Source organism: Dermacentor silvarum, chromosome 9, assembly GCF_013339745.2.
Source record: "Dermacentor silvarum isolate Dsil-2018 chromosome 9, BIME_Dsil_1.4, whole genome shotgun sequence".
Taxonomy (NCBI): Eukaryota; Metazoa; Arthropoda; class Arachnida; order Ixodida; family Ixodidae; genus Dermacentor; species Dermacentor silvarum.
In genome coordinates this window covers 73611657-73636779 of record NC_051162.1, presented here as the reverse complement: position 1 = coordinate 73636779, position 25123 = coordinate 73611657, and the positions used below count along the sequence as shown (strand labels likewise).

Sequence of the window (25123 nt, the reverse complement as noted above, 5' to 3'; positions counted from 1 at the left end):
GCCTTCGGTGCACTGAAAAATCTCGAAAGTGGCGTATGGTCACTTACGTCACAGCTACACCACCAGGTGTACCCGTCGTCTGCGTAGGTGCTTTGTTAAGACTGCTAACCAATATATGCAATTACCAGCTCTGTGGTTTTAACAAGATTGGTTCAGTTGTATATTTTAATCATTTACAACACATCTAGTCAAAGTGATTATTTTTTCAATTGTACTTTAACGTATAAGAAGCAACGTTTTGAATAGATGAGATTTTCAACAAAGAAGCTTTATGGCTAGCTGACGTGCTCCGCACTTGCGCATAGTGCATTCATTCCCTGTCCTTTGTATGTCGGTGACAGTTCTTTGTGGAGGCTTGAGTACTCGTCGTCTTCATGTCCATCCCTCTGCTGCAATTTGATGGCGTCGTGTCTTATTTCATCTTCGTGCAGCTGTCAAAATAGAAACATCAAGCGGTATTTAAAAGTATCTGCAAGTATACCACACATTACAGTAATAGTATTAGGCAAGGCTACTGTGTCTACCCCACCGCAAGTTCATTTCGCAACCTGACGTTAGGAGGAAGTGCATGTAGGAAGACAAAATATGGTCAACGAAAAAAGGGCCTTGCCGTAAGAAATGCACTAAAAAACAGCCGGTGAAAGTCTTCGTAGCAAAACAAATGGTTCGCTTCTGGCAGCTTTTATATCGCGCGTTGGACATGAATGGTGGCAGCAACGTTACTTTTTCAGGCGCCGTAATTTCATTGCTCACGGGGATTATCTCATTCGTACCTCTTGCAAGTGATTTCATCCTGCTATTCCAATGGCTCACGTTATGAATATGTACATGTTGGCCACAACGTTCATGCTGTTATTGGTACGATGAATTTAGTTCTTTTGGTTGAAAATAATAGCTCTTTCTGTCACTCTAGTGTAATTTCTTCGCAGTGCGTCAGCTGCATTCTAACCGCTTACAGAAGCCACTGAATGAACGAAAGATGCGTATAGAGGGTGATGAATTGCGAAGAAGGTATCGTAGATTGAAGAGGAGCGAAGAGCAAAGTGTAGGTTAGCGTCACTAGTAGAGAGAGCGGGATCACGTCAGCATTGCAAGGAGGACAGGCGCAGTAGATATCGGCGTCGTCAACGCAATTTCCATAGCCTGGCTTTTTTAGCGTCGTATTGAGCCACAATATAGTAAGGGTGAGTAACTTAATTTCCCCGTAACAAACATCGATTCACAAAGGAAAATCTATACATATAACGTCGCATCAAACTTTTACAGCCCAGATATCGGTTAGTAGAACAGCGCATAATGTCCAACGCCTCTTTTATTTCCCTTAATTTTTTTATTCCTTTCTGAACATCTGTGACCAGCTTTGCGGATGTGTCAGGCGCTTCTCATTCGTTTGACCTTGACGTAGCTTATGAAGATACCTTCCTAAACCCATACACAGATCTTCTGTGATAGCAAATTAAGAAATATTATGCAGTAGAAGGTCGTAGTCAATATGCTGTGAAGAATATGAAAGCTAAGGAGTGCGAGAGGAACCCCGCAAGAAACGTGTAGTACCAATGAATGAAAATGAGGAGGTAACGTATTTTTCTCTGTATGCGTTTGCGTTGTCGCAATAATGAAGTAGACATGAGTGAAGAAAATTTTGCTAGAAGTCATTTCCGATGATTAAGGTCGAAGATAGCTTTCTAAGATACCCTTGCACTACTACGGCACAACATGTTTGAAAGCGAAAGTACCATGGTAATAGAACATAATTCTAGACAGCTATCACTAATTTTGATTAGCATCGTAAATCAGTTCTACCTTATTTGTTTACGTTTTTACTAGTGTACGTATGACTGTTCAGGGACTACGTTTTCTCTTCGAACGCCTGAAGCTAGCTTCTGTTGCTTCTGCGTCACAGCATACTCACGAGTGGTGTCCCTCTGTATGCACCCAAAGGGAGCAAACTTGCGCACATATCCGTCATTTTGTTGCAACACCATGCGGTAAAGGCAGATATCCCGTGCGCAGAAGCCAAACTTGGGACACCGTCTTTATGATAGTGCTGTCATGCTATATTATGGCGAAACATTTTTTGCCTTCATTAGACAAATTAGGTCTTGTCTGTCTGCGTCTATCTATCTACCTATCTATCTAATTATCCATCGATATATATATATATATATATATATATAAATTCCCACACGCCGTCGTGATGCCATCGCGGTCACTTCTTTACCTGTATAATATCATGATATCCATTCGTGACATGGTATAGATGTTATGACGTGTATTTATGACATAACATATATATTATGGCATTGCTTGCATAACGCACATAACTCCAATTTTATTTGCTATGGATTTCACGTCATTCTTATCACGTCATGCATGACTAGCTCGTCATTGCTAGCTCATCATGCGTGTCATTACATATCATTCATGTCATATTGCCACGTGGTGTGGCACAGCAAGGGGACTGGAGAAGAAGAGAACGAGGTTCGTCTCTGCATTCGCGCGTCGACGCTTACGCTTGCCTGGATCCTCATTCAGCGTGTATTCTGCAACAGGGTATACGCGACAATTTGGTGGAGGTGCTGGGTACGCTCAACTTATGCAGGAGACCCCACTGGGCAGCAAGAACCTCACCCCACAATTGGAGCTGACTCCAGTTCACCGCACAAGCCGGCGAATCCGAGGCCTTGCCCCAGAATTTGGTAACCTCCAGGAACAAGTGATGACTGCGACCACTGCGAGTTCTACGCAAAGGGTGACACCGACTTACCTAACGGTTCTGAACACCCAAGTTCGGACGGCTTTTCATGGTGACACATTTGAAGACGTGGAAGACTGGCTGGCGGAGTTCGAGCGCGTGGCTGCGTGTAACGAGTGGGACAACAACGCCAAACTCAGGACACGTCTACTTCAGCCTCCAGGATGCTGCTCGCACAGTGGTTTATGAACCTGCGAAAGTGCCCTGTCATCCTAGGCCCGAGTTCCAGCGCAGGCTACTGGAGACTTACTCCAGCCCCGATCTCCGGGAAAAAGCGGAGCGAGTCCTTCAATCACGCGTTCAAAAGCCCAACGAGAGCGTCACGATGTACGTGGAGGACATGACGCGTCTCTTTCAGCGTGCCGACCCGTGCATGTCCGAAGAGAAGAAGGTGCGTCATCTGATGAGAGGCGTAAAGGAGCAGCTCTTTGGCGGTCTTGTCCGTAATACGCCCAAGACTGTTGCGGAGTTCCTCACCGAAGCCACCGCGATGGAGAAGACGCTTCAGCAACGGTCGACCATGTACAACCGGCAAGTCAATGCCGCCTGCACTCCCGATACGCCGGTAGGCTTCGGGTGCCACGTCGCCTTGCTCTGCGAGCTGATTCGCTCCGTGGTTCGCGACGAGCTGAAGAAGCACCACGGTACGTCACCACCTCCAGTCAGCTCCCTCGTCAGCGTCTTACGCAACGAAGTGCAGCAGGCACTGCAGGCATCTATTTCCAGCAGTGAAGCGTCACCTCTGCCAAGCGAGTCCCGGCGCAAGACTTATGCAGAAACATTGCTGAGCCCTGCCCAAGCTTTCGCACTTACTTATGTTGCGTTGCCAGTCGGGTTGCAGGCAGCGCAAGCCGCTCCGACAACCCCGCTACCGTACTTCGACGACCGAGGTTTGGCGAGCACCCGACGACCGCTGTGCTACCATTGCGGCAAAGCGGGCCATGTGTATCGGGAGTGCCCCTACCGACGACTCGGACTGCGGCGTTTTTCTATTGATTCGCCTCGACCTAGGTTCGGCCAAAGGCCTCCCGACATCGCATAATTCCTCGACCAGCAGCGCAGGCCGGACACATTGCAGCGGAAGTCACGCTCACCCTCACCGCGGCGATATTTCACTGCTCGTGACACCACCTAGAGGGCGACGCAAGGGAGATCACCAAGTCCACGCCGGGAAAACTGACGTCAGCGACCTTCCGAGGCGGGGCCGCTGATACTCGACGCGCTGAAGACCTCGTATCGTCCCGACGACCGCATAACAACGAAAACACGATGACGCCAGAACCAGTTCCCGCGAACAGAGATTTCACTGGACATACCTGTGTTGATCGACGGCAGAAAGATGAGTGCACTTGTAGATACCAGCGCCGATTACTCTATTATTAGTGGCAAACTGGCGAGCGTTCTGAAAAAAGTTACGTTGCCCTAGAATGGGGCACCAGTTCGTACGGCAAGGTGGCCACGTCGTCACACCGCTTCGGCTTATGCACCGCCAGAGTAGAAATTCGCGGTGCTGCTTTTCTCGCCACTTGTCTGGCTCTACGCGAGTGTTCCCGCGATGTAATTCTTGGGATGGACTTTCTCCGGGAATATGGCGCCATTATTGACCTCCGCGAGCGCTGCATCACTTTCTCGACACAAAGGGCAACAACACAGACCGACGCCATTGGACGCAGATCTGCACTTCGCGTTTCGGACGACAGCATCACGATACCGCCGCGTGCGAGTGTTATGGTTCGGGTCAAGTCCGACGAGCTACAAGACGGTGAAACCATTGTAGAAGGCAACATTTCTATGCAACTGACCCAAGGTATTTGTGTAGCGCGAAGCCTTGTGGAACTTCGTGATAGCCAGACAGCGGTCGTCGTTACCAACTTTACTTTTGAGCATCGGCACATCTTTCGTGGCACTGCCGTCGCCTACGCGGAACAGTCAACGGAGATCGTCGAGAGTTTTACTGCTAAAGTGGACACAGACGACGGTTAGCTCAGAGACATCGATGTGAACTCTGAGCTTATAGATGACCAAAAGAACGCACTGCAGGAACTCTTGAATGAATTCCGCGCGTGCTTCGCTCGGTCTACTAAGGTGGGCTAAACGCCAATCACGAAGCACCGAATAACGACATTCGACGACCCACACCCCATCAAGCCTATCGTGTCTCGCCGAAAGAACGTGAGGCAATTCAAGCCCAAGTCAAGGAGATGCTAGATGATGGTGTCATTCAGCCTTCGCACAGTCCGTGGTCCTCCCCGGTCATGCGATACATTATCACGTCATGCTATACATCTCACGTCATGCTATACATTATAGTAAATGCTCATTCATGTCATGTCAGGCGTCTTACGGATTGCAATGTTGACGACATTCAAGGCAGTCAAAAGTCGGCGTCGTGTCCGTGAAGCTGGCCTCTCTGCAATGCGGCGGAACTTATGACGTCATTTTAAACAGCGTTATTGTAATCGGCGTGTAGCGGCGAATGGAAAAGGTAGGCGCAACTCTCCTCGCTTTGGGAGGATATACAAGGACACTAATTCTGAGAAAAAACGAAGCGCATTGTAGTGACAAGCTTGTCAGTGCGAATTCTGATACTAGCAGCTATTGCGGAATGCATTGACACCCCGTTGGCGTGTAAAGGCTTTGTAGTGCAATCTAACTGCACAAAGCTTTGTAACTCACCTCCAAATATTGCAATCTTCATCTTATATCCAACTTAGAACACGGCAGAATATGTGCTCAAATAGCTTTGGAAAATTTTCCTACATATCGAGTTGACTAAATATTTTAAGAACAACTTGCAAACAGCGGTATTCTGCCTTGCAGAATTACCTCAGCTAGTCATGCATTCAGTAGGGTGGCAAGGTGTGGTGGAATGTTGGAGTATTATTGCCAAACTATGGTTCATGGTGGCCGAATGAAATGACTATTGCTGCGAAATGATAATTTTAATATTCTGGAATGTTTATTAGGGATATTCGTATAAGCGTCACTGGAGTTTATTGCCGCCGAATCCCCTTTGATTGGCCAAAAATATAGAATATTGACCTGCACCAATTCCCAAATATGCTTGAACTAAGTTCACGTGGAACTCTCGAGCTCACGTTGTGTTCGCATTGTTTCTTCGCCATCTTGAGGGCTAACCTTTTATTGCTATAGCAATTATATGGACATTCCAAACGCATTTCTGCCGTCGGCGTTGCTGTGAGGTTCGGTATAAAGTCCAACGGTGATCAAATCGTCACTGCGTGCCATACGCTGTGCGTGCGAGTGAAAGCGTATCAAGGTGAGTCGACAATCGCTCCTCAATGTAGCCCACGGAAAGGAGGACGGCAAGACGGAGGTGCGGGTCTTTTTTTCGCGCGCGAGGCACGGGGGCGAGGCGACCGAGAGGGAGAGGGATGGGGGGCGGGGTTGCGTTCTGCTCCGTCGGCTGCTTCTCACAGCGCTCCGCCGTATCTTGAAAGCGATCTGCGATGTGGGCGAAGTGCACTGCCCGCACGGGCCTCATCTTCAAAGCGATCTGTGATGGGGACAAAGTGCATGCGCCGAGTGCGGTAGCTTCATATGCGCTGTGGTTTCGACGTGTAGTTCGCGTTGAAGCGCGACGAGACACAGCGCGAAGGTCAATTTTCCGGCTGCTGCTCACGCGCTTTCTCACTCCGGCGTTTTCACAGTGAGTTTCCGCGGTCATCGAGCGAAATGTGTTCATGTATACCTGTGCGCGCGTGACACCGTGCTTGTCTATTTAGTTAGTAAGTGAATCTTTAAAACTTTATACGGCCTCTTACACTAGTATCCTTGCTTCGTATAGATCTCTAGTAATTTGCTATCGCAATCAATGCTTCGCCTTTCGGGCGAAACTGCGACTTTTTTATGCAACACCATCTGATTGTGCTGTCTTCTTTCTAGCCTCTATTGACTGATTTCAATGAATTTTCCAAGATGACCTAGTAGTTAGACGAGTGTTCCATGCAATCAAAACTTTAGCAGTAACAATGATTTCGTAATCACATGGAAGTCGAATCTCATAACCTCACATTGGGTTGACCGCATACGACAACAATATTTGGGAGTGTTTTTGAAAACGATATTAAGCTTAATATATCTTGACATAGGCGAGCAACACTTTATTGTCACGTAAGGAAGCTCCCTTCCTTTACTGTCTTAATGTTAGTAGGCCGCCGGCATAAGTTAACTTAGAAATATACATAGCACCATGCTTACAGAGGGAATGAATGTGAACCACAAAGGTAAAGTTAACCCTGCCTAAAATTGCTGTGTCAGTCTATCGAGATTTAATTTCTGCCTAAGTCGCTAACGCACTTCCTAGTCACATTTACGGGGTGAATATTTTAGATGTTTTAGAATTTTTAAAAATGCCAGGTTGCTGATAACGCAAGTTTAGTCCTTGCAATTGAATTTTCGTAGAGGCGGACATTACTTGCACAAGAAATTGAAACACATATTCAAGTAATTGACAAAAATTAACTTCTTAGCTCGCGATGATTACTTTATGGCACTTATTGCCATTTACGGATTGTAGCCGGTGAGCTTCTAAGGCGTATCCATTTGAAGTGAACTTGTATAATGGCGCCAGTTACGATACATGCGCCGTCAAACTCGCCGTAAAATGCATTATTGTTATACTTATTTCTTTAACAAACCATCTTTTATGTAATGACGCACAAAAGTAAATGGAACGCCCATGTCATTCGTCCGGCACTTAGGGAAGTTATATATGGAAGCTGGCGTAATCCTGGAGATTCACCAAAAGTGGATACGTCTTTTGAACTCGCTTGCTTGAATTCGCTAATTGTAATATGTGCTGTAAAGTAATTATTTAGGACGTTTCATACTAAGTGTTTGGTAATTATTTAAATACGCGTTTCGATTTCCCGTACAAGTAATGTCACCCTCTCAGAATAATCCACCTCAAGCACCCGAATTATGCTATTTGACACCGGCAATCTTAAATACCGGAATCTTAAGAATGATCACTCGGCATAGGGTACACTTCAGTAATCGCTTACCAAGAATGTCCGGCGCATAAACTCAAACCGCTTCCAGAAATTCAGAAATGCTGCGCTAGTCAAATGCAAGTTTTTCTTTGCATTTCGGCGACCACCTGAAACATCGAAAACGGCCGTAAGTACAATTTATTTCACAATACACAGTACATATTCCTGTAAACGCCATAAGAAGGTAGCAGCAATTATCCACAGTTTCTTTAAGGTGACGGTGAGGTTCCTGCTCAAGCTTCATTGTAACATTCAAAAGAGCTAGCACTGATTGAAACACGTTCTGATTATTTCACATAAGAGCACCTTGCTTAGGCATTTGGCCTGTCCTTCCTTCTTCTTCTTTCTTGCAAGCAGACAATCCTGTGCCATCCTGATAATGGCACATATAATCCGGTTGCCGTAAACGGTACCATTTCCTTTACAAAGTCTATAGCTCCATTTCTAAGGCTCTCTCACCTGTTTGATCTGCCTTTATTTTTTTTTTTTGCTGTGGTTGAAAAGGGCACATGCACTCACGCAAATGAGTGGCAGTGCGCCTTAACCGCAGAACTTCAAATATTATGGCTCTTAGAGCCACCGACTACTGAAAACAGACGCAGCGGTAAGACTAACGCTATATAAGCTGAAACATTCATTGATTCTATTCATGAAGACAACCAATTGCACTGAAGGTGTAGATGGTGGGGTGTCTGAAGGTGTAGATATACTCGTGTAGGACTCGGAAAGAAAAGCCTGTCTCCTATCCCGCTGCGCTCTGCGCCAGTGACGGTAACGGTAAAAGAGGATTGCAACTGCCTTCTAAGTCAGCGCCGGTACAGCTGGAGATAGCACATTTATGGCGAAGCGGCCTATATGAATGGCCACCTACACTACCGCTACATATGTGCGGGCTAACAGATTTATTTTCTGCAAAATTACGAAACCAAAGAAAAACAACAAGCCGCATTTAAACGGCCAACAACTATACACGTTTAAGCCAATCATGCCTTTTTTTTTACATTAGGCAAGTAACTTTTCCAAAAGTGTTCGACTGCATGCTTATACTTACAATATTGGTCAGTGGTGAACACACATTTTCTTTCTGTAGGCGCAGCCCTCTATAGGCAGTAGCCCCTTTCTCTTCTTTCTTTTTTTTCCCAAGCACTCACTATCAAAACCGGTGCGGTCCTGTTTCTACCGATATATTTGGGCCATCGGGGTGTTGAAAAACATTGCACCTCTTGTTTATTCGTTACCTTTTTTATTAAACGATGGGAGCAATCAGCCGGTCAACTGATTTTGCACTTTCTTGTAGATTGATTACCCTGTTGCGCCCCTCAAGTTAATCTAGTTCTAGCATCACATAAAGCAATAGACCAGACATAATTTTAATGCAATTAGAATTATGTGGGAACTGCACCCAGTTTTAGGCACGTCTCTATGGATGTATGTGCCTAACCTCTTTCCCACCAACTCGGTCACTAGGTAGTTCATGGTCAAATGTTTAGGGCAGCGGGCTGTTGTGCTGGTGGAACCGGGTTCAATACCGACGGTCGGACCACCTCGGGACACTGGGAATGTAATTCCGGGTATGAGATGCTCTTGAATGACCGTTATTGATGGTAGCTTGTGTCACTGGGTGTATGTCGCTCTTGCGCCTGCGTTTCTTCCCAAAAAGTACTACACAATTTGCGTCGCTCATACAATCAGATTACTCAAGGTTCGGTTACAAAAGAGAACGGATAGAACTATCGATAACGTTCGAGAAACTTCCGATACATGCAGGCGTGCCCTGCGCCGAGCGATAACGTTAAAGTTGTTAGCTGGTGAAAAGCAGTCCCCGAGAAAGGGATAAAAAATTACACGTGTCAATATATAATATATCATCAGCGATTAGTGACGATAGAGACTCAACGATTACTCCGGCAATAATATCCGGATATTTCTTAGCCACCTATAGGATTGTTCTATATTATCACATTATTTGCATATAAACGCAAAAAATTATCGCATATGCCTGTTATATGTCATCTGCGCGTATCTTCTTCATACATACCTTTCATTTTCATCACTACTTGCAATCTTTTGCAAACATTTAGGAAGGCTCCCTTATATTCCACCATACTGCCACGGTAACAGCCTAACGAAATATCTACCACTCATTACATGCTTTCTCAACCAAAACTTCTTTACATAAGCATAAATAGAATATATTCTACACCCTAGTTGATGGCTAATTCACAATGGCTCATTCCCATCTCTTCATACTATGTTTAAAACTTTCATATTTTTTCACTGCTGCTCTGAGTATTATCAAGGTGTGTTTTCTTTTTCTGTAAATGTTACGTCAGTAAGGTACCGCAGGAAATATACGGACCGCAATCATATTCTAACACACGTCGCTTACCTGTGGTGTCCTAACAACCATTGATATAACATTAAACGTAATTTTTCGCATCCTGCTGCATTCCCAAGCTGGCCATCAGGGCCACAAATATTACGTGCAGTCTTAGTTTTCATAATGGCCGCTATTTAGAACGTCTCTAGGACAAATTTCAGGAAAAAAAACTGTCAGCCCTTCGACTGTGTTGGAGATGGAAGACTAGCGAAGCTGTATACTATGGCGGGAATTATGTATTTCCAATTATGACTATTAAGATGTGAGTGAATAATTGGTTATTTGAACTATTAAAGAATGAGAAATATATATGATCTGGTGGTTTTCGTTTATTTAGTGACCACAGGGACCATGGCCTTACGGTCGCTATGGTACACTGCCATAGGGTGTACGGCAAAGGCTGGCACGTTCTTCATAAACACGTCACCAACGCCGTGCGCGTTCGGTGCGAACGCGGGAAAAACGCCGCTGCCGTAGACAACAGTTGAGTGCGTTGTTCGTGTGACCGCACACAACCGCTGTCAAAACGCTGGCTACGTGACTAATGGCTAAACGTCGTTGTCGACACTGTTAGGGGAGAGGCGGGACGCGGGCGAGAGCCCAGAGAAAGTCGGCGGCAGAGGCCGGCAGGGCTGCGCGCATGCGCTGCAATGCGAAAGCGGGCACGCACACACACAGTCTAGGGTGCCTCGATGCCCTCCCTGCCCACTACTCCCCTTCCACTGGGAAGTCGCGCTTCCTCTCCGCCATGCGTTCGCTCCCCGTGAAAGAGCGCGTCACTCGCCTTCGCGCGCTACGGCCAATGAGAGTTTTAGGGGCGAAGCTCCTTAGGTTCGAGCCTTCTCACTCGTCGTGCCGTCGTAGTCACGCTAGTAGTCGCCGCTCCCGCTAGAGGCGCAGCTGTGCTCTCTTTCTCTGTCTCTCTCGTTCCCGACGCGCTCTCTCTCTCTCTCTCTCGTCCGTAGCTAGGGGCGCTGCGGTGCACAAGGGCGTTCGTTTCTCTTTCTCTTTCTTTATCGTTCCCGACGCTCTCTCTCTCTCTCTCTCTCGTCCGTAGCTTGGGGCGCTGCGCTGCACAAGGGCATTCATTCCCGATGTGCTCTCTCTCTCTCTCACCCGTAGCTTGGGGCGCTGCGGTGCACAAGGGCGTTCATTCCCGACGCGCGCTCTCTCTATCTCTCGTCCGTAGCTAGGGGCGCTGCGGTGCACAAGAGCGTTCGTTCCCGTCGCGCGCTTTTTTTCTCTCTCGTCCGTAGCTCTGGTTTACCCGAATGATCCCCCGGTGCTTCGCCCACTCATCATCATTCACGTCGTGGATATGCGGTGATCTTTCTTTATTGCCGGACGCGACAATCGAAAGGTGAGCCCTTATTAGCTTCGGTGTAATAAAACAAATAAGAGTCAATTTTACATGGAACTGATGCCCATTCATAGCATTAGCCAGTTAAATGAGTGCAATGGAGAACCTACATGCCTTTAAAAGGGAGGATTTTCTTGCCAACCTCAGAAGGTTTTGCTGGCCATGGCCACTGCTGCTTCAGCTGGTGTCTTCCCCGTGAAGATCTCACTAAGGAAAGCACTCATAACCAAATATGCCAGTTTATATGTAGCCCCGGCCATCTCTCCTATACTTGCCGATGCGCCGGTTGCTGGTTTTGTTCGCTACGGCTTTATGTAATTAATTAACAAATAGTACCTAATTATCCTCATTGCTAGAGATATGCACCTTCTAGCGCACAACGCCTTTATAAAAGAGGATATTTCTGTCTTCTGTCCTGCGGTGGGCGCCCAGTCAGTGTGTATCTAGCCGACTCAGGTAAAAGCCTATCATGTAGAAAGTGCTAAAGTGAGCTGCGCTGATCATGGATGCAGCGTAATAAGAAGTGGGCCGATCCCGGCGATGTTTCGTCGTGGATAACGTGGGTCACGTGGTGGGAGTTTATGCGTTTTGCTGATTTGCCGGGCATGTCCATATAAATTCAATACTGTAAAACGTTTCGCGGATGACGAACAGTAACGTGGCATATGAACAAGCACTTCCCGATAGCTATGTTTCCCATATATTCCAAATGCGCGCTAGATGATAGTTTTATTGTGCGTATTCGCAGTTTCGCAATATTCTGGTGTTGCACTAAAATGTAAGCCGATAACAATGTATGTTTCAGCGCATGAGACAGTGCATAACAGCAGGGTTCGATGCTGAACAGGCGAATGACGCTGTGGCGCGGAGAACACAACTCTCCACTGACCGCAGCTTGTACTGCATTGTTGCATTAGGCTAAAAAACGCGTCATGTGGCAATATTATAAAACCACGGATGCTTAAATAACCAGTCAGCACAACAAAAATCGTGAGGTGCCTCTGGGTTCTCAACGCCAGCGGGATTTGCACTTTGGCCCCTTGAGGGCCTTCTCTTGTATCTTGTTTTCTGCGATATGGTAGCTAGATTTTCAGTTGTACGCATTTTATTTCTGAAGGTCTTCTTCTTTCTGGGGTTTTACGTGCCAAAACCAGTTCTGATTATGAGGCACACCGTAGTAGAGGGCTCCGGATAAATTTTGACCACTTGGGGTTCTTTAACGTGCACTACAACGCAAGCACACGGGCGTTTTTGCATTTCTATTTCTGAAAGTAACGCTCGCAACGTAGAGGACAGGCAAAGTTTACTTTATGCGCCTCGATTCATATCCATGGAGATCAAATAGGCAACGTTACTTTCAGAAATGTTACCTAATGTGCCTGACCTGCTGTTCTACCTTGCCTGTCCTCTAACGTTGCGACCATGTCTTTACGCAGGAACACAATATATGCTTGGAACTCACCAGTCAGCAGGCTTATAGCAGTTCCCAAGACGATCGTCGATAGGGCACCAATGAAGGATATCCAGTAAAAAGACACCAAGTAGAGTGGGAATACAGATGAACTGCATTTTAAGACATGCGGTATGATAATGGTAAGTACTGTCTGGACGTTCAAGGGGTGCATTATATACATCATAAGGCACACGTGGAATGGTTGGCAGAAACCACCAGGCTATCGCTCTGACCAACTTTTCTCCATACTTCCCGTGATTTAATTGAATTCATTTCATCATTCATTTTGAATAGGTTTAGCGAAACAGTCGCAGAAAGCCTTTGTACTTATGCAAAGCACTACGGTGGGACATTCCGACAAAATAACGAGAAAAAAAATTTAAGATGCAATCGCGGGGTTACAACAACATGACCATGGTGGGCTGCTCAAGCACACTACTGACGCGGAATCAATCACTTAAGTCCATAGTGAAAGCGTTACTTTCTTTCGCTGCGAGACAGAACAGAAAGTTTCATCCGGAAGAATATTTTATTGTGTAAAGAAATTCTACATTTCCACGTTTTAAGGGAATTTAGGAAACGTTTTTCTCTTCAACTCGGCACTTCAACAACACTCATAGGTCATTGTGGTGACCGTTTCCAACAGAAAAGTATCACGTATATAATGCATCAGTCTCACATTTCTTAACTGCGGAACATTGTTTTCCAATATTAACGCACTGCGGTTGTGGTTCTTCCGGCGATAAGCATGTCTGACCTATAACAGGCATGAGAGCGTGTCAGGTGGCAGTGAGCTCCGATGCACTTGTGACTTTTATATTCGAGTTTGGCCAAGGAGTGTTTAAAAAAGGAAGTGAGAAGGCGGGCCCTTCTTTAGGCAGCTGCACAGTACGGGCGCGGAGTTTTTATACGGACACTTCTATCGCTGTACCTTGCTCTCTCTGTCTCTCTTTCTCATTCTGTGTGTGTTTTTTTTCAGCGGTAAACGAAAAACAAAAGTGCACGATTCATCTTTTGAGGCTAAATACCTGTGAGAGACGCGTGCTCTGCGAAGCACATTAACGCCACTCACATAGGTATATGTTAACTTTAGGAGACTGTTTCAGTTTTACGAGGGAACATTATAGCAATGATGCTGAGCACTAATTGTGCACCTGTATATTTGTGATTCAGCAAATATGCGGCTCTATAATGACTGCCTCGCCAATAATCACACCTAGCCCGTGTGCTTATTGAGTTATCATGACCGGAAACACCGTGCTGCGTGTTTTCGAACATCAAACTAAAGAAAGATATGCATCCGGTCTCTCTCGGATTCACGGTCGCTTGCTTCACCAAACGCACCTGTTCGAACGTTTATTGCCTAAGCCATGGCAATGTACGGGGCCCAATTATTTTTCTGCGACTGTTCCAGATTGGCAACGATGGCATTTCTAGTTGCTTTACTGCATAGCACAAAGCTTAAAAGAAAGTTTTATACTTATATCGTATATGCATACTACAATTTAAGCAAATGTGGCTATTGACAGAAGCTTAGGCAGCACGATGTTTAAGCAATTCATGACATACAACAATTAGTCTCCGATCCATGCTGTAAAGGTGGTTGGAAATGGAATCTGTGAGCGCCACCTAGAACGGCTACCCACTGCGACGTAACTTCAAATTAATCACATCGCAACATTTGCATGGACTCTACCTAATTATTACCGAAAGAGGTTCGAACCTCCTGCGACTTGGCTTGCACAGCAACTTCGTGCACCTAGGAAGAGTGGACCAGTGATCACAGACGGAGCAACGAAATCCAAATAGTGCGTCGAGAAATTTCTTCATAAATTAAGAATTTTCTCCCTTGAAACAAGTGATTCTATTGTATCTTCGTAGCTTGGGCACTTTCTCGGCTTCACGAAATTCTTAAGCATCCGGCTGCCCCTGGCACTTGCGCTGAGCTCCCCGGGCCGGGATGTTCATCCGTGACACGAGCACGACGTCGTTGTTCACATTGTTTTCTCCGTCCGCTCTTCAGGAGTAATCACTACACTTGGCCCTGGCATAGCACTGCCATAGCCCAAATAAGTTTCTGGGCGGGTTCTTGTACATACGCAAGCGTGCTTACGTCACTCCCTGCTTCGTATGCTATAGTTGATCCTTCCCGGCAAGTGCATCTTACGCAACCATCGTCTTTACCGTGTAACACTTGCGGCAAACGCTAACGACGAAGGTGACCTTTCTGGTCCTTTTTGCTTGTCACCCCCACACGGCCGCCGCAACCGCGGCGGATGCGGGTAGGCAAGCGCCATCTCGTGGTGCTGCAAGGAACCTAGCGGCGAATGCGGCATGCGCCTGCGGCTGTGTTTGCCCACGGTCGCGACAGACTCATTGTGAGGCAGAGCTATACAGCTTCCCTGTAAAAAAACCTTGTCGGCTTTTGTTAAGTCGCCAAATCACAACCTAATTATGGCTCGTATCCTGCGTTCTGTCGGTGTCGGCGGAAATTTGTCTACAAGAGCTCAGCTGAACTTTCGTTTGGAGTGCTCCAATGATCCATGCAAGGAACTGATAGGTGTTACAAACAAAGCACCTTAGACCACAGCAGCAGAACGCATAACTCACCGCACCAGCCACCCACTTCAAGTAGCGCGCCCACGTGCTCGGACGAACACATTCACTGCCTCATTTTTCTTCCTAACCGCGACAGACTGGAGCGGCATTCCCCCCAACATCGCTACTACTACCTGCCCATCTTTGTCTATAGAATTTGTCGCATACCATTTTGTTAAAAGATTATTTACCGCGATGTTTGCGCGATTTTACAAAAACCCAGCCCTTATGTAATGCCCCTAAGGGAGACTTTTAAAGTAATAAAGTAAATTGAAACAGAACTGAACTGAAACTTAAAAGACGTCAATTCCCGCAGGCCTGAGCTACGCTGCAAACACTGGTTTTCTTGAGTGGTGGTGGTATTCCTGTGTATAAACTTTTTCAACTCAATTGTCCCAGAATCTTTTTTTTCCTGTTCTTCCGAAGTGCTTGCTTTATTTCCCGACATATTCAGTCATTTTCGATAATTTAACTTGCTTAAGGAGAATGTTGTAGTGAGATATGGGTGGAACCTTTGGGTTTGCTATACTCAGCTGTGTGCAATTGTTGACGCACCACAAACGGCCACTGGTAAAAAATGTTCTACTTGCAGTGTACGTAGTGATATAAGAAATAAACGAACCTTGCAACCGGTTGGAGGTCAATTCCAGATGAAGGTTTTTCTATCCAGTCACTTAGTTTAATGGCAGCGGGCAGCGGTCGAGTGTCTTTGGAAGCATGGGTGGTGGTGCTATATCCGAAAGGCTTCTTCCGATCGCATGCCAAAGCAGGAACGAACAGACCAACAGCGTCGCGCTGCCCACGCCCTGGAAAGTACAGCGCTCGTGCTCAATGTACAGCTGCCGCGGAAAAAAGATTAGCACAAGTGGTCGATGACCGGAGCAGGCAAATTGCGGTACCCGGCGCTCTTGTTCCCGTGCACACTAGTATATAAAGTGCGACATGATTCAGGTTTCCGAGAGGGGGTCACTCTCGTTTTCGGCGCGCTAGGGCACAACAGCGCTGTGTGCCGCAATTTATTCGATCGGGTGATCGTTCACATGTGTTAATCTTTTACCGCTGCAGCTGTACGTCCTATGAATTTGTTAAACGATCCACTTAGTGAAAATATATCACATCAGTTCTTGGTGTGCTTTCAGTATTAAAGATGGTATGCGCTAGAATATACCATGAAGCTTCACCTGAACGTACCAGATATACGCTATAGCTTAACGTTTCCGGCGCGTGTACTAGCTTAAAAAAACAGAGGTAAGCACAAATTACATGACGCTCTGCACATTGATATGCCCCAGTGTTTTAATTCTGTAAGTACGCCTTTCTTTACTGAGAAAATATTTACCGGCCATTGGTATTATTTTCAGATAACGTATCCACGTCAGAATATTTTATAATGTTAAGTAAAACAAAACTAAAGTTCTGGCTAAACTCCATCTGGTCGAGAGTTTTGGTACATAGAGACAACAAAATATTCTATCTCCGTCATGATATGGGTTGAACCCTAGCCACATAGAACCCTACCAGCTGAAATAGAGCATTACCATCCAACTAGTGCTTTGTTGACTTTAAGTTTTCATTCAGCCAGGTAGTACCCCTGTGGTGGGGACCTTGGGCCTACCACGGGTAGCATAAGGGCTCTATAGCGAGGGAGCCAGTTCATAAGAGCGCCTACTCAATTCCGTACCGTGTGGGTGAAGTAGCGCGCTGAATAGGACAAAGCAGAGATATCTCAAGAAAACAAGACACTCGCCGCCAGTGTCGTGTTTCCTTGTGCGCTCTCCGCTTTGTCCTATTCAGTGCGCTGCTTCACCCATTAGGTATGGCGATTGGTCACTCGCTCGCCCAATATTACACATTACAGACGTTCAATCCTGCTGTGTGTTTTTCTGCGCAAACTAAAGCCCGCATAAGGGTTGGAGGGAGTTTAGATGTACCAACCATAACTTTATAACTTAACTCGTGTCTTAACCATAACTTTATAAGACACGAATAATGTTCGCAGCGTGCAATATCTTGAAATGTGTGTGCAGAATTTGCAAAAAATACAATGATTGGAAGCAGGAACTGAATAAAACCTTGGCCATGTTCCAACGTCCAAAACGAACCGTGAACAAAGCAAACAGGGTGCCACAGTCAATTTCATCCATTACATTTAAATGTAACGCTATTAGCAAAGAGAAATCTAACCCGATTTTAATTACCAACTTTCAAGGCAATCACATCTGTTGTGTTAAAAGAGCCTCCATACTCAAAAACCTGCATTGATTCTGCTAAACTATCATTCACCGACAACAGTACACGGCTGATGACGGGTGTGCAGATGGTGATAAAAAGACGAGGCACGTTTCGATTACGTATATTGAGTTGGGTATAAGGGAGATTTTTTAAGCTCCTTATAGCGATTGATGGGTTAAAAACTGCACTAGCATTAGGACAACTGTCGTTTATTTGGTAAAACTTTTCTAATAATCCCCTTAGAGGCCATACAGAAGCTAGAACACACAAAAAATTTACCATGCTGACTGAAAAAATTATGCACATGCTGTTTTTGACGTTATAATTCAGGAATTCAGGCACCCATAGGATCACGTTTCGCGTTCCGAACCGGACGATGTAATTAGTAATTAGACACCTGTTCGTAATCGACATAGCCACTGCTCGCTATTCAACTTTTTCACTTGTGTAATAGTTGTGCACATTTTGAAAGCATTGTATGATTTTATTCATTCACGCGTGCGCTGTGCCTTCTCGTACGATAATGTTTTTTTAGTCGATCTAAACGCACGAACGTACAGAGATGTATAAACATTTAAAAACATGAGAAGCTGTGCTAACCTTTGAGTTTACCCAAGGTGATGACACAGCAAGCAGGAAGAGTCCAGCGAATGGACCCGCCGCAGAGCAATAAAATGACATGTACAGCTGCCCATAGAAATAAGAAGCAAAGAAATTAGGACAAGGAACAAACACCTGAATCAATACCACTCGTCCAAATTCTCACACAAAGAGCGTGTGCTTCACGCATGTCCTGCAAACGATCTTGACGCCCTATGACGACGCGCAGTGCGGTTCACAATATCACGAGCACAGATTTTTGGGCATCAGGCTACCTGAGTTGGATATAAATTTTAGAAGGGCCTACGGAGTGCTCCGGATGGTGAAGTGTCGAAATAAACTTCTCCTGTCCACAATAATTTCCTAATCTTGCAATCAGATGTATGTCATAGGGGATCCGCTTCTTGCAACACATGGCAAGAATTTCTAAATCAGGAACGGCCACTTAATGACATTCGTTGAACAATCTAGCATATGTTCACTGTGATACAGGCGAACAGTGGAGAAATTCGATGACGAAGAGAGGCACACCGAATACGCACACAGCTCTTTACTTTCCCCAAAACGTTTATTTTGCAAGTGAAAAGCTTTTTATACTGATCATCGCAACCAAACAGGAAAAATATATGTACGCATAGTGAGGACAAGTAGGCCGTAAAGAGAACTAAGTGGCTTACTCAATCCACCACAGATCTACCTGCAGACAATGCATGTCACTTTTAAGCATTGGCGGTACCTTCTAAGAATGTCAGCTCTTTTTCACACAGGGCTACATGTCCACAGCTTGTGCAATTTGTACCCGCTGTTCTGTTCCGTTCTGCTGAGATTTCGGTGCCGTTCCCCTGTACGATGAACAATCAACAAGCCCAACAAGGAACGAGCGTGAAATATAATCATTGTATTCCAATAGCACTGACTTGTCGCGCTGAATCTCGCAAAATATTGAAAAAAATATATAAAATGAGTGCAAAGAAACTGAGCACCGTGCTAGGACTGATGAAAGAAAAAATTCTGGTTGCTTCCACTGGAGATAAGAATACGTCAATGTGGATTAGAGAAAAAAAACGTGATAGATAACATTCTAGTCCACATTAACAGGAAAAATTGTACAAGTGGGCTAAGCAGTTAACCAGTGGTTTATTGGAGCAACGCGATGAGTACCATCTGAGGGCACTCATTTCGTTATTATAAAATGTGCCCTTAATACACCTCATATACCGCCATTCCCTGCGAATGTATTTTGCTGACATTTTTTTTCTCATTCAATAGCGCGAATACTTGCTAATCGCATCGTGTAATGTATATAAAGCCGGATAAATAGATTATTTTTCCATGTTCTAAAAAACTACCCGTAATCTACATGCTTTAAACCTTGTCCGTGCGGTATTAGTAACATATTACGTTCCATCCTAAATGCTGTGTAACATTCCGTTCTTCGAAAACACCGGTAAAGGGTGCCTGCATCTCTCTTGAGTAGTTATAGTCGCACTAACTGCATCGCTACTAGAGACACATTTTATTAACTAATGTTGGCGACCTGCACGTTTTGCTGTAAGCAACAACAGTTTACTTGCAATTTGGCACCTTCGTCCTGCTTTTAAGCTTAACATCAGCTTTCCGCGACCAAGACATAATTCAACCGACTCAGGCCTTATCGCTTACAGGAGAAGTCTTAAAGGATTGGTGGAAAAGGGGGTTTGACTGGCATATTTTGTGCCTTACAATAACCTGGTTCACAACTGTCTCCTGGCAAAACCAAGAAAAAGATAAATAAAAATAATGCACTTAGAGTAGCGGTAATTCACTTGCTGAGGTTCGTGCCCTAAATAAGGCAATCGAAATATTTTATATTATATTATCCAGTAACAGATATATTTGGCGCAAGCTAAGATTGGAACTGGAGGCGTGTGGTCCATGATGCGCCGAGGGATAGTTATTGATGTAGATGCTAGAACAATGAAACAGATGCTTAGAGATACACGAGTCATTAAAATCGGGTAAAAGTTTCGGGGCATCAAAATGTAAAATAGAGCGCTTTCATTGGACTGAGTGCGCTTGGCAACAAATCAATTATGTGCACTAGAATACAAGGTTTCCTAAGCAATATGACTACAATGGCCACATGTCACACGACGAATGGCGTGAATGAACCAAACAATGGCAAAATTGTGAGTCACTAATCAAACTCTTATTTGGGCGAACTTGTTCCAAGAAAAACAAGTAACACCCACAGCCGGACGATAGCCACGAGCACAATCGTGAGTTGTAATGTTGGCTGTGATTATGCAGCGATTCCATTTTCGGTGCACATGCCAGTGATCTGAGCGACGGTCTTCCCCCGTTATCGTGGAATGAACCGATCGCTATCGGACGGTATCGCTACTAAATCGTTTTCAACGAACGCGCGAGCAGTCGCAACACCACCTAGATAGCACAAGCCTACGCACTCCGACCTATGACGTCATGCTACCTGGCCCGAAATTTCCATTGCCAAGGCTAGCGTGACGAAAGCGGTGACATCAAAATCACTGTAGCTTACGCGGGAGCATCCACATTAGATTCTATGGCCGTGTAGCGCCATAGAATCTAAGTCATGGATCGGAGTGTGTAGGCCTTGTGCTATCTAGGTGGTGTTGCCAGTGGGACAAGCGTGATGGTGAATTTGGGAACGCTGGCATGATCAGCGGTATCGAAGCTAGCTGTAGAAGACGACGACGACGACGATGGACGCGTGAGCAGTGGCACAAGCGCGCCTCTATGAGCACTTGACGTGTGCAGTCAGGCACACACTATGCACACCTGGGCCGGTATTTTGTAGCGATGCCTTTCCGATGCTAATGCCTTTTCGCGCTTATCGCGCATTGTCAGTGGTCAGAGCGACGGTCCGCTGGCGTTATCAGCGGGATCAGCCGGCCGTGAGCGGTGGACGATAAGACTATAGTATAGAATAATTCATAAGGCATCGCTACAACGTACCGGCCCTGTAGTATGCAACAACCGTGGAGCAGACATGGCTTCAGGGAAGCATGCTCGCCACGCACCACGGAGGCGGGGGGTTCGATTCCCACCCAGACCAAAATTAACCAAATTTTCATTTCAAAGCCACTAATTCACTTTGTTTACAGGAAACTCCCTGGGAAATGTGACGTCAGTCCGAGTATTTTTAGATGTGTTTTGTAGCGAGAGCTACATTGGCCGCAATCTCGCCGTTTTGCTGTGGCCGGTGGCCGCACCGCGAGCTTAGCCGTTGCCTAGCTACCGCCGCAGCTGGCAGCGCCGCTCGCCGCACCATCTGGCGTCGTCTGCTCGCGTTACCATGGCTCGGCGTCGCGCCGCCGCCGTGGTTGTGTTGCAAGCGCTCGCCGCTTGCATCTGGCATGACGGCAGAGGAGGAGCCGGCGAAACCGCGTTGCAACAGAGGAACAGCTGGCTTTCCATCGTATATATATATATATATATAGAAGGGGCGGCTCGGTGGGCTTCGTCGGCAGATATGGAAAGTGAGTCGGAGAGACTGAAAGAAGCCAGGCTTCGCCATCGGAACGAAACCAAGAGGAGGCAGCGAGCCGCGGAGTCGGAGGAAGAACGAGCCGCACGCCTCGAGAAACGTCGTAAGTATAAGCGGCTAGGCGAGTGATTTCTCAGATGAGGATAGCACCTGAAACTTGCTCAGGTCACTGGACGACAACCCCTTATCCTCCCGCCTCACCGACCAACAAGATGAAGACTTTCAAAATAAATGCATTGTACTTTAAAAATGTCTCCTCTTTAATGTAACCACAGCTTAATGAGAGGTAACAACCAAACCTAAACACTCAGGCGTACGAAGCTAAACGATAACCAAGCTAAACACTGAGATTAACCGTACCTCTCGCTACGCATAACCAGGCATAAGTGAATTAAGCCTCAGACAATTTTTACTCTTTGAGGCTTCGGCCATTTTTCATCACGGCACAGTCTCGGCAAGGTCAACGAAAGGGCACCACCAACATAGTAGACACCTAAGGCTTTCGCCTTAACATGCAAATCTCACGCAGCTGGACAGAACCAAGGTAATGTTGGTTGCCGTCGCTTGAAGATACTCAATTTTTTTTGCATTTCGTCTCATTAAATAATTAGTCCTAATTATTTATCAGCTTCTCAAATAGTGTACTTAGATGAAAAGTGCAAATAAGAAAATTGTAGAGCAACAAAAAAAAATCACCACCCCTTCCACTCCTTGACGATGGTCGAACAGCGAAGCTCTCTTAGTTAGACCGAGTATCGAAGCATCGATTGCGATAGGAAATTAGAAGAGTGCTATACGTAGCTATGATAGTAGTTTAATGGGCCGTATAAAGTTGTAAACATTCGCTTACTAACTAAATGGACAAGCACAGTGTCGCGCGCGCATAGGTAAACAAGAACACATCTTGCTTAATAAGCGCGGGAACTCGCTGTGAAAACGTCGGAGTGAGAAAGCGCAACAGCCGCAGCGGGCAAATTGACCTCGATGCCTCTTGTCTCGCTTCAACTCGAACTGAACGTCGAAAGCACATCACATACGAAGCTACCGGCACTCGGCGCATTCACTTTGTCCCCATCGCAGATCGCTTTCAAGACGCCCGCGCGGCCATGCTGTGAGCAGCAGCCGACGGAGAAGAACTCCCTCCCTTCCCTCTCGCTCTCCTTCGCCTCGCCCCCGTGCCTCGCGCACGAAAGAAGACCGCGCGCTTCCGGCCGGCCTTCCTGCCTTGAGTGCGCTACATTGAGCCGCGATTGCCGGCTCACCCTTGTTCGCGCTTTCACTCGCACACACGTACGGCGCGAGGCAACGATTTTATCGCCGTTGGACTTTACACGGAACCTCACGGCGACGACGACGGTGACGCCAACGGCAGAAATGAGTTTGGGGTGTCCATATAATATAAAGTGCTCGCTAGCCGCGCTCTTGTACATATTCTCTGTGTGGCCGGCGTGTCACGCTGAAAACGCAAGGCTATAACTTGACCGCTAACAGTGGCTAACGATTGAAAGCGGTAACCGCACAAAAAAAAACAATGCACGTGTTTTGGTATAGAAGAGTGACTTTTTTTAAGTTTTCGTAGGCTTGAAATCTCTTCCTAAAATTTTGATTGTGAATAATTGCTAGTATATTACGTGTCGTTGTTTTCTGTCCCATCTTGTATGGTTATTATTATCTTTCATAACTGAAATAACGGTTCCAATGAGCTTTGAGTAATACAATTTTTATCATAATACCCGGCTTCGGAATCTACTGTTGCGCAGGTGCAACCGTCAGTGGCTGCAGCCTCCGTCTCCTTGATAAACACGCGCTAGCTTGCGCACAGTCTGTGTCCAGTAGGCATACACCTCTAGTTGTCACTAGTGCGCTTCGTATACCGCTACCTTCTCGTGATCAATAGAAATGTTCTGTTAATCTATACTGAGGGCTGTGCAATGGTTAGGGTATGTGGGCGGGGCGGGAGCTTGGAGAAAGGGCGTACATACCCGTGCTGCGGTACCAAGGTAAGGCACAGGCGATTGCGCACAAGGTCATTATGGTGCCACTTGTGAAAGCTGGAAGAAGAGTTTTCGCGCGTGTGAGCAGTTAGCGCAAGATCTAAATCACGGCCAAAAATTGGCATATGTGCAACCACGCAGGACATTTCAAAAGCTGGGCATGGAACGAGATATCCATATTTGCAATTATTACCTCGAGACTTTAGCCATCTGTAACCCGTTTAATTGGTACTTGCCTAGCATTCAATGATTCTCCTTCGATATATTTTTATTAGAACTTCCTCCTCATAGAACATTCTTAGCGATAGCAACGCGTAGCGCGTCCGCGAAATCACCGCCACTCTTATCACGAGCCTCGGTAAGTCACACCAATCCGCTACACTTAAAATCACCGCGAGAACACATATTCGGCACTGACATCAGCACGTCTACCCGTTTGCACTGCCAGCTGGATAGGCTCATATCATGATGAGTCAAAGCCTCGAATCTTAGACCTGTCGAGCGGTATACTGCATACGTCAATAAATTCCGATGAAGAGTAAGCAATCACGGAAAAACACTTCGTGGATAACAAGCGAAATAATTCATGTTAATGAAATAACAAAATAACGGGTTTTTACATGCTGAAAACCGCCATCTTATTATGAGGCACACCGTAGTGAGGCACTCCGGAATATTTTGGACCACCTGGGGGTCTTTAACGTGCACCTAAATACAAGTACACGGGTGTTTTATGCACTGCGCCTCCATTGAAATGTGGCCGTCGTGGCCGTATCCCACAACCTCGTGCTTAGCAGCCCAACACAATAGTAACTAAGCAACCACGGCGGGTGAAATTATTCATTCCAAGTGCAGAATAAAACGGTTGCGCTGTAACATAAAGTGAATGCGGAGGGAACACACCAAAAACCACAACTACTTAGCGCTGCTGCCGAACTCACGATAAAGTATCTCAATGAAACATTGCCTGACCTGCTGAAAAAGAGCCCTAATCGGTTTGTGAACTGTCGCGCACGCCCAGGAGCTACACCAGGAAAAAAGGCACTCCCTAACAAGTTTAAGAAACATTTTCACTTGGGGTTCACTAAAGATAACGCCATACTTCTCTTTCCTTGTACCATCCAGTTCTTTTCCCTCTATCGATCCGATAACAATAAACGACTCAGGAATATTTAGTCAATTACTTGCACTCGACGTGAAGAAAGCAACGGTGCCATCAACTTGAAGA

At 46.0% G+C, this 25123-nt stretch overlaps 1 protein-coding gene across 1 annotated transcript in view; it reads right to left on the bottom strand.

Moving 5' to 3' along the window:
* Nucleotides 1-256: 256 nt before the first annotated feature.
* The window catches only part of LOC119465319 (sodium/iodide cotransporter-like), a 65416-nt gene continuing 40549 nt past the window's right edge, over nucleotides 257-25123 (bottom strand). The window contains exons 11-16 of the mRNA XM_037726120.2: nucleotides 23884-23952; nucleotides 18394-18480; nucleotides 16184-16367; nucleotides 12973-13073; nucleotides 7783-7877; nucleotides 257-431 (exon numbers count right to left, since the gene is read on the bottom strand). Coding sequence (XP_037582048.1) covers nucleotides 276-431; nucleotides 7783-7877; nucleotides 12973-13073; nucleotides 16184-16367; nucleotides 18394-18480; nucleotides 23884-23952 — 692 coding nt within the window. The 3' untranslated portion in view covers nucleotides 257-275. The remainder of the gene's footprint in view (nucleotides 432-7782; nucleotides 7878-12972; nucleotides 13074-16183; nucleotides 16368-18393; nucleotides 18481-23883; nucleotides 23953-25123) is intronic.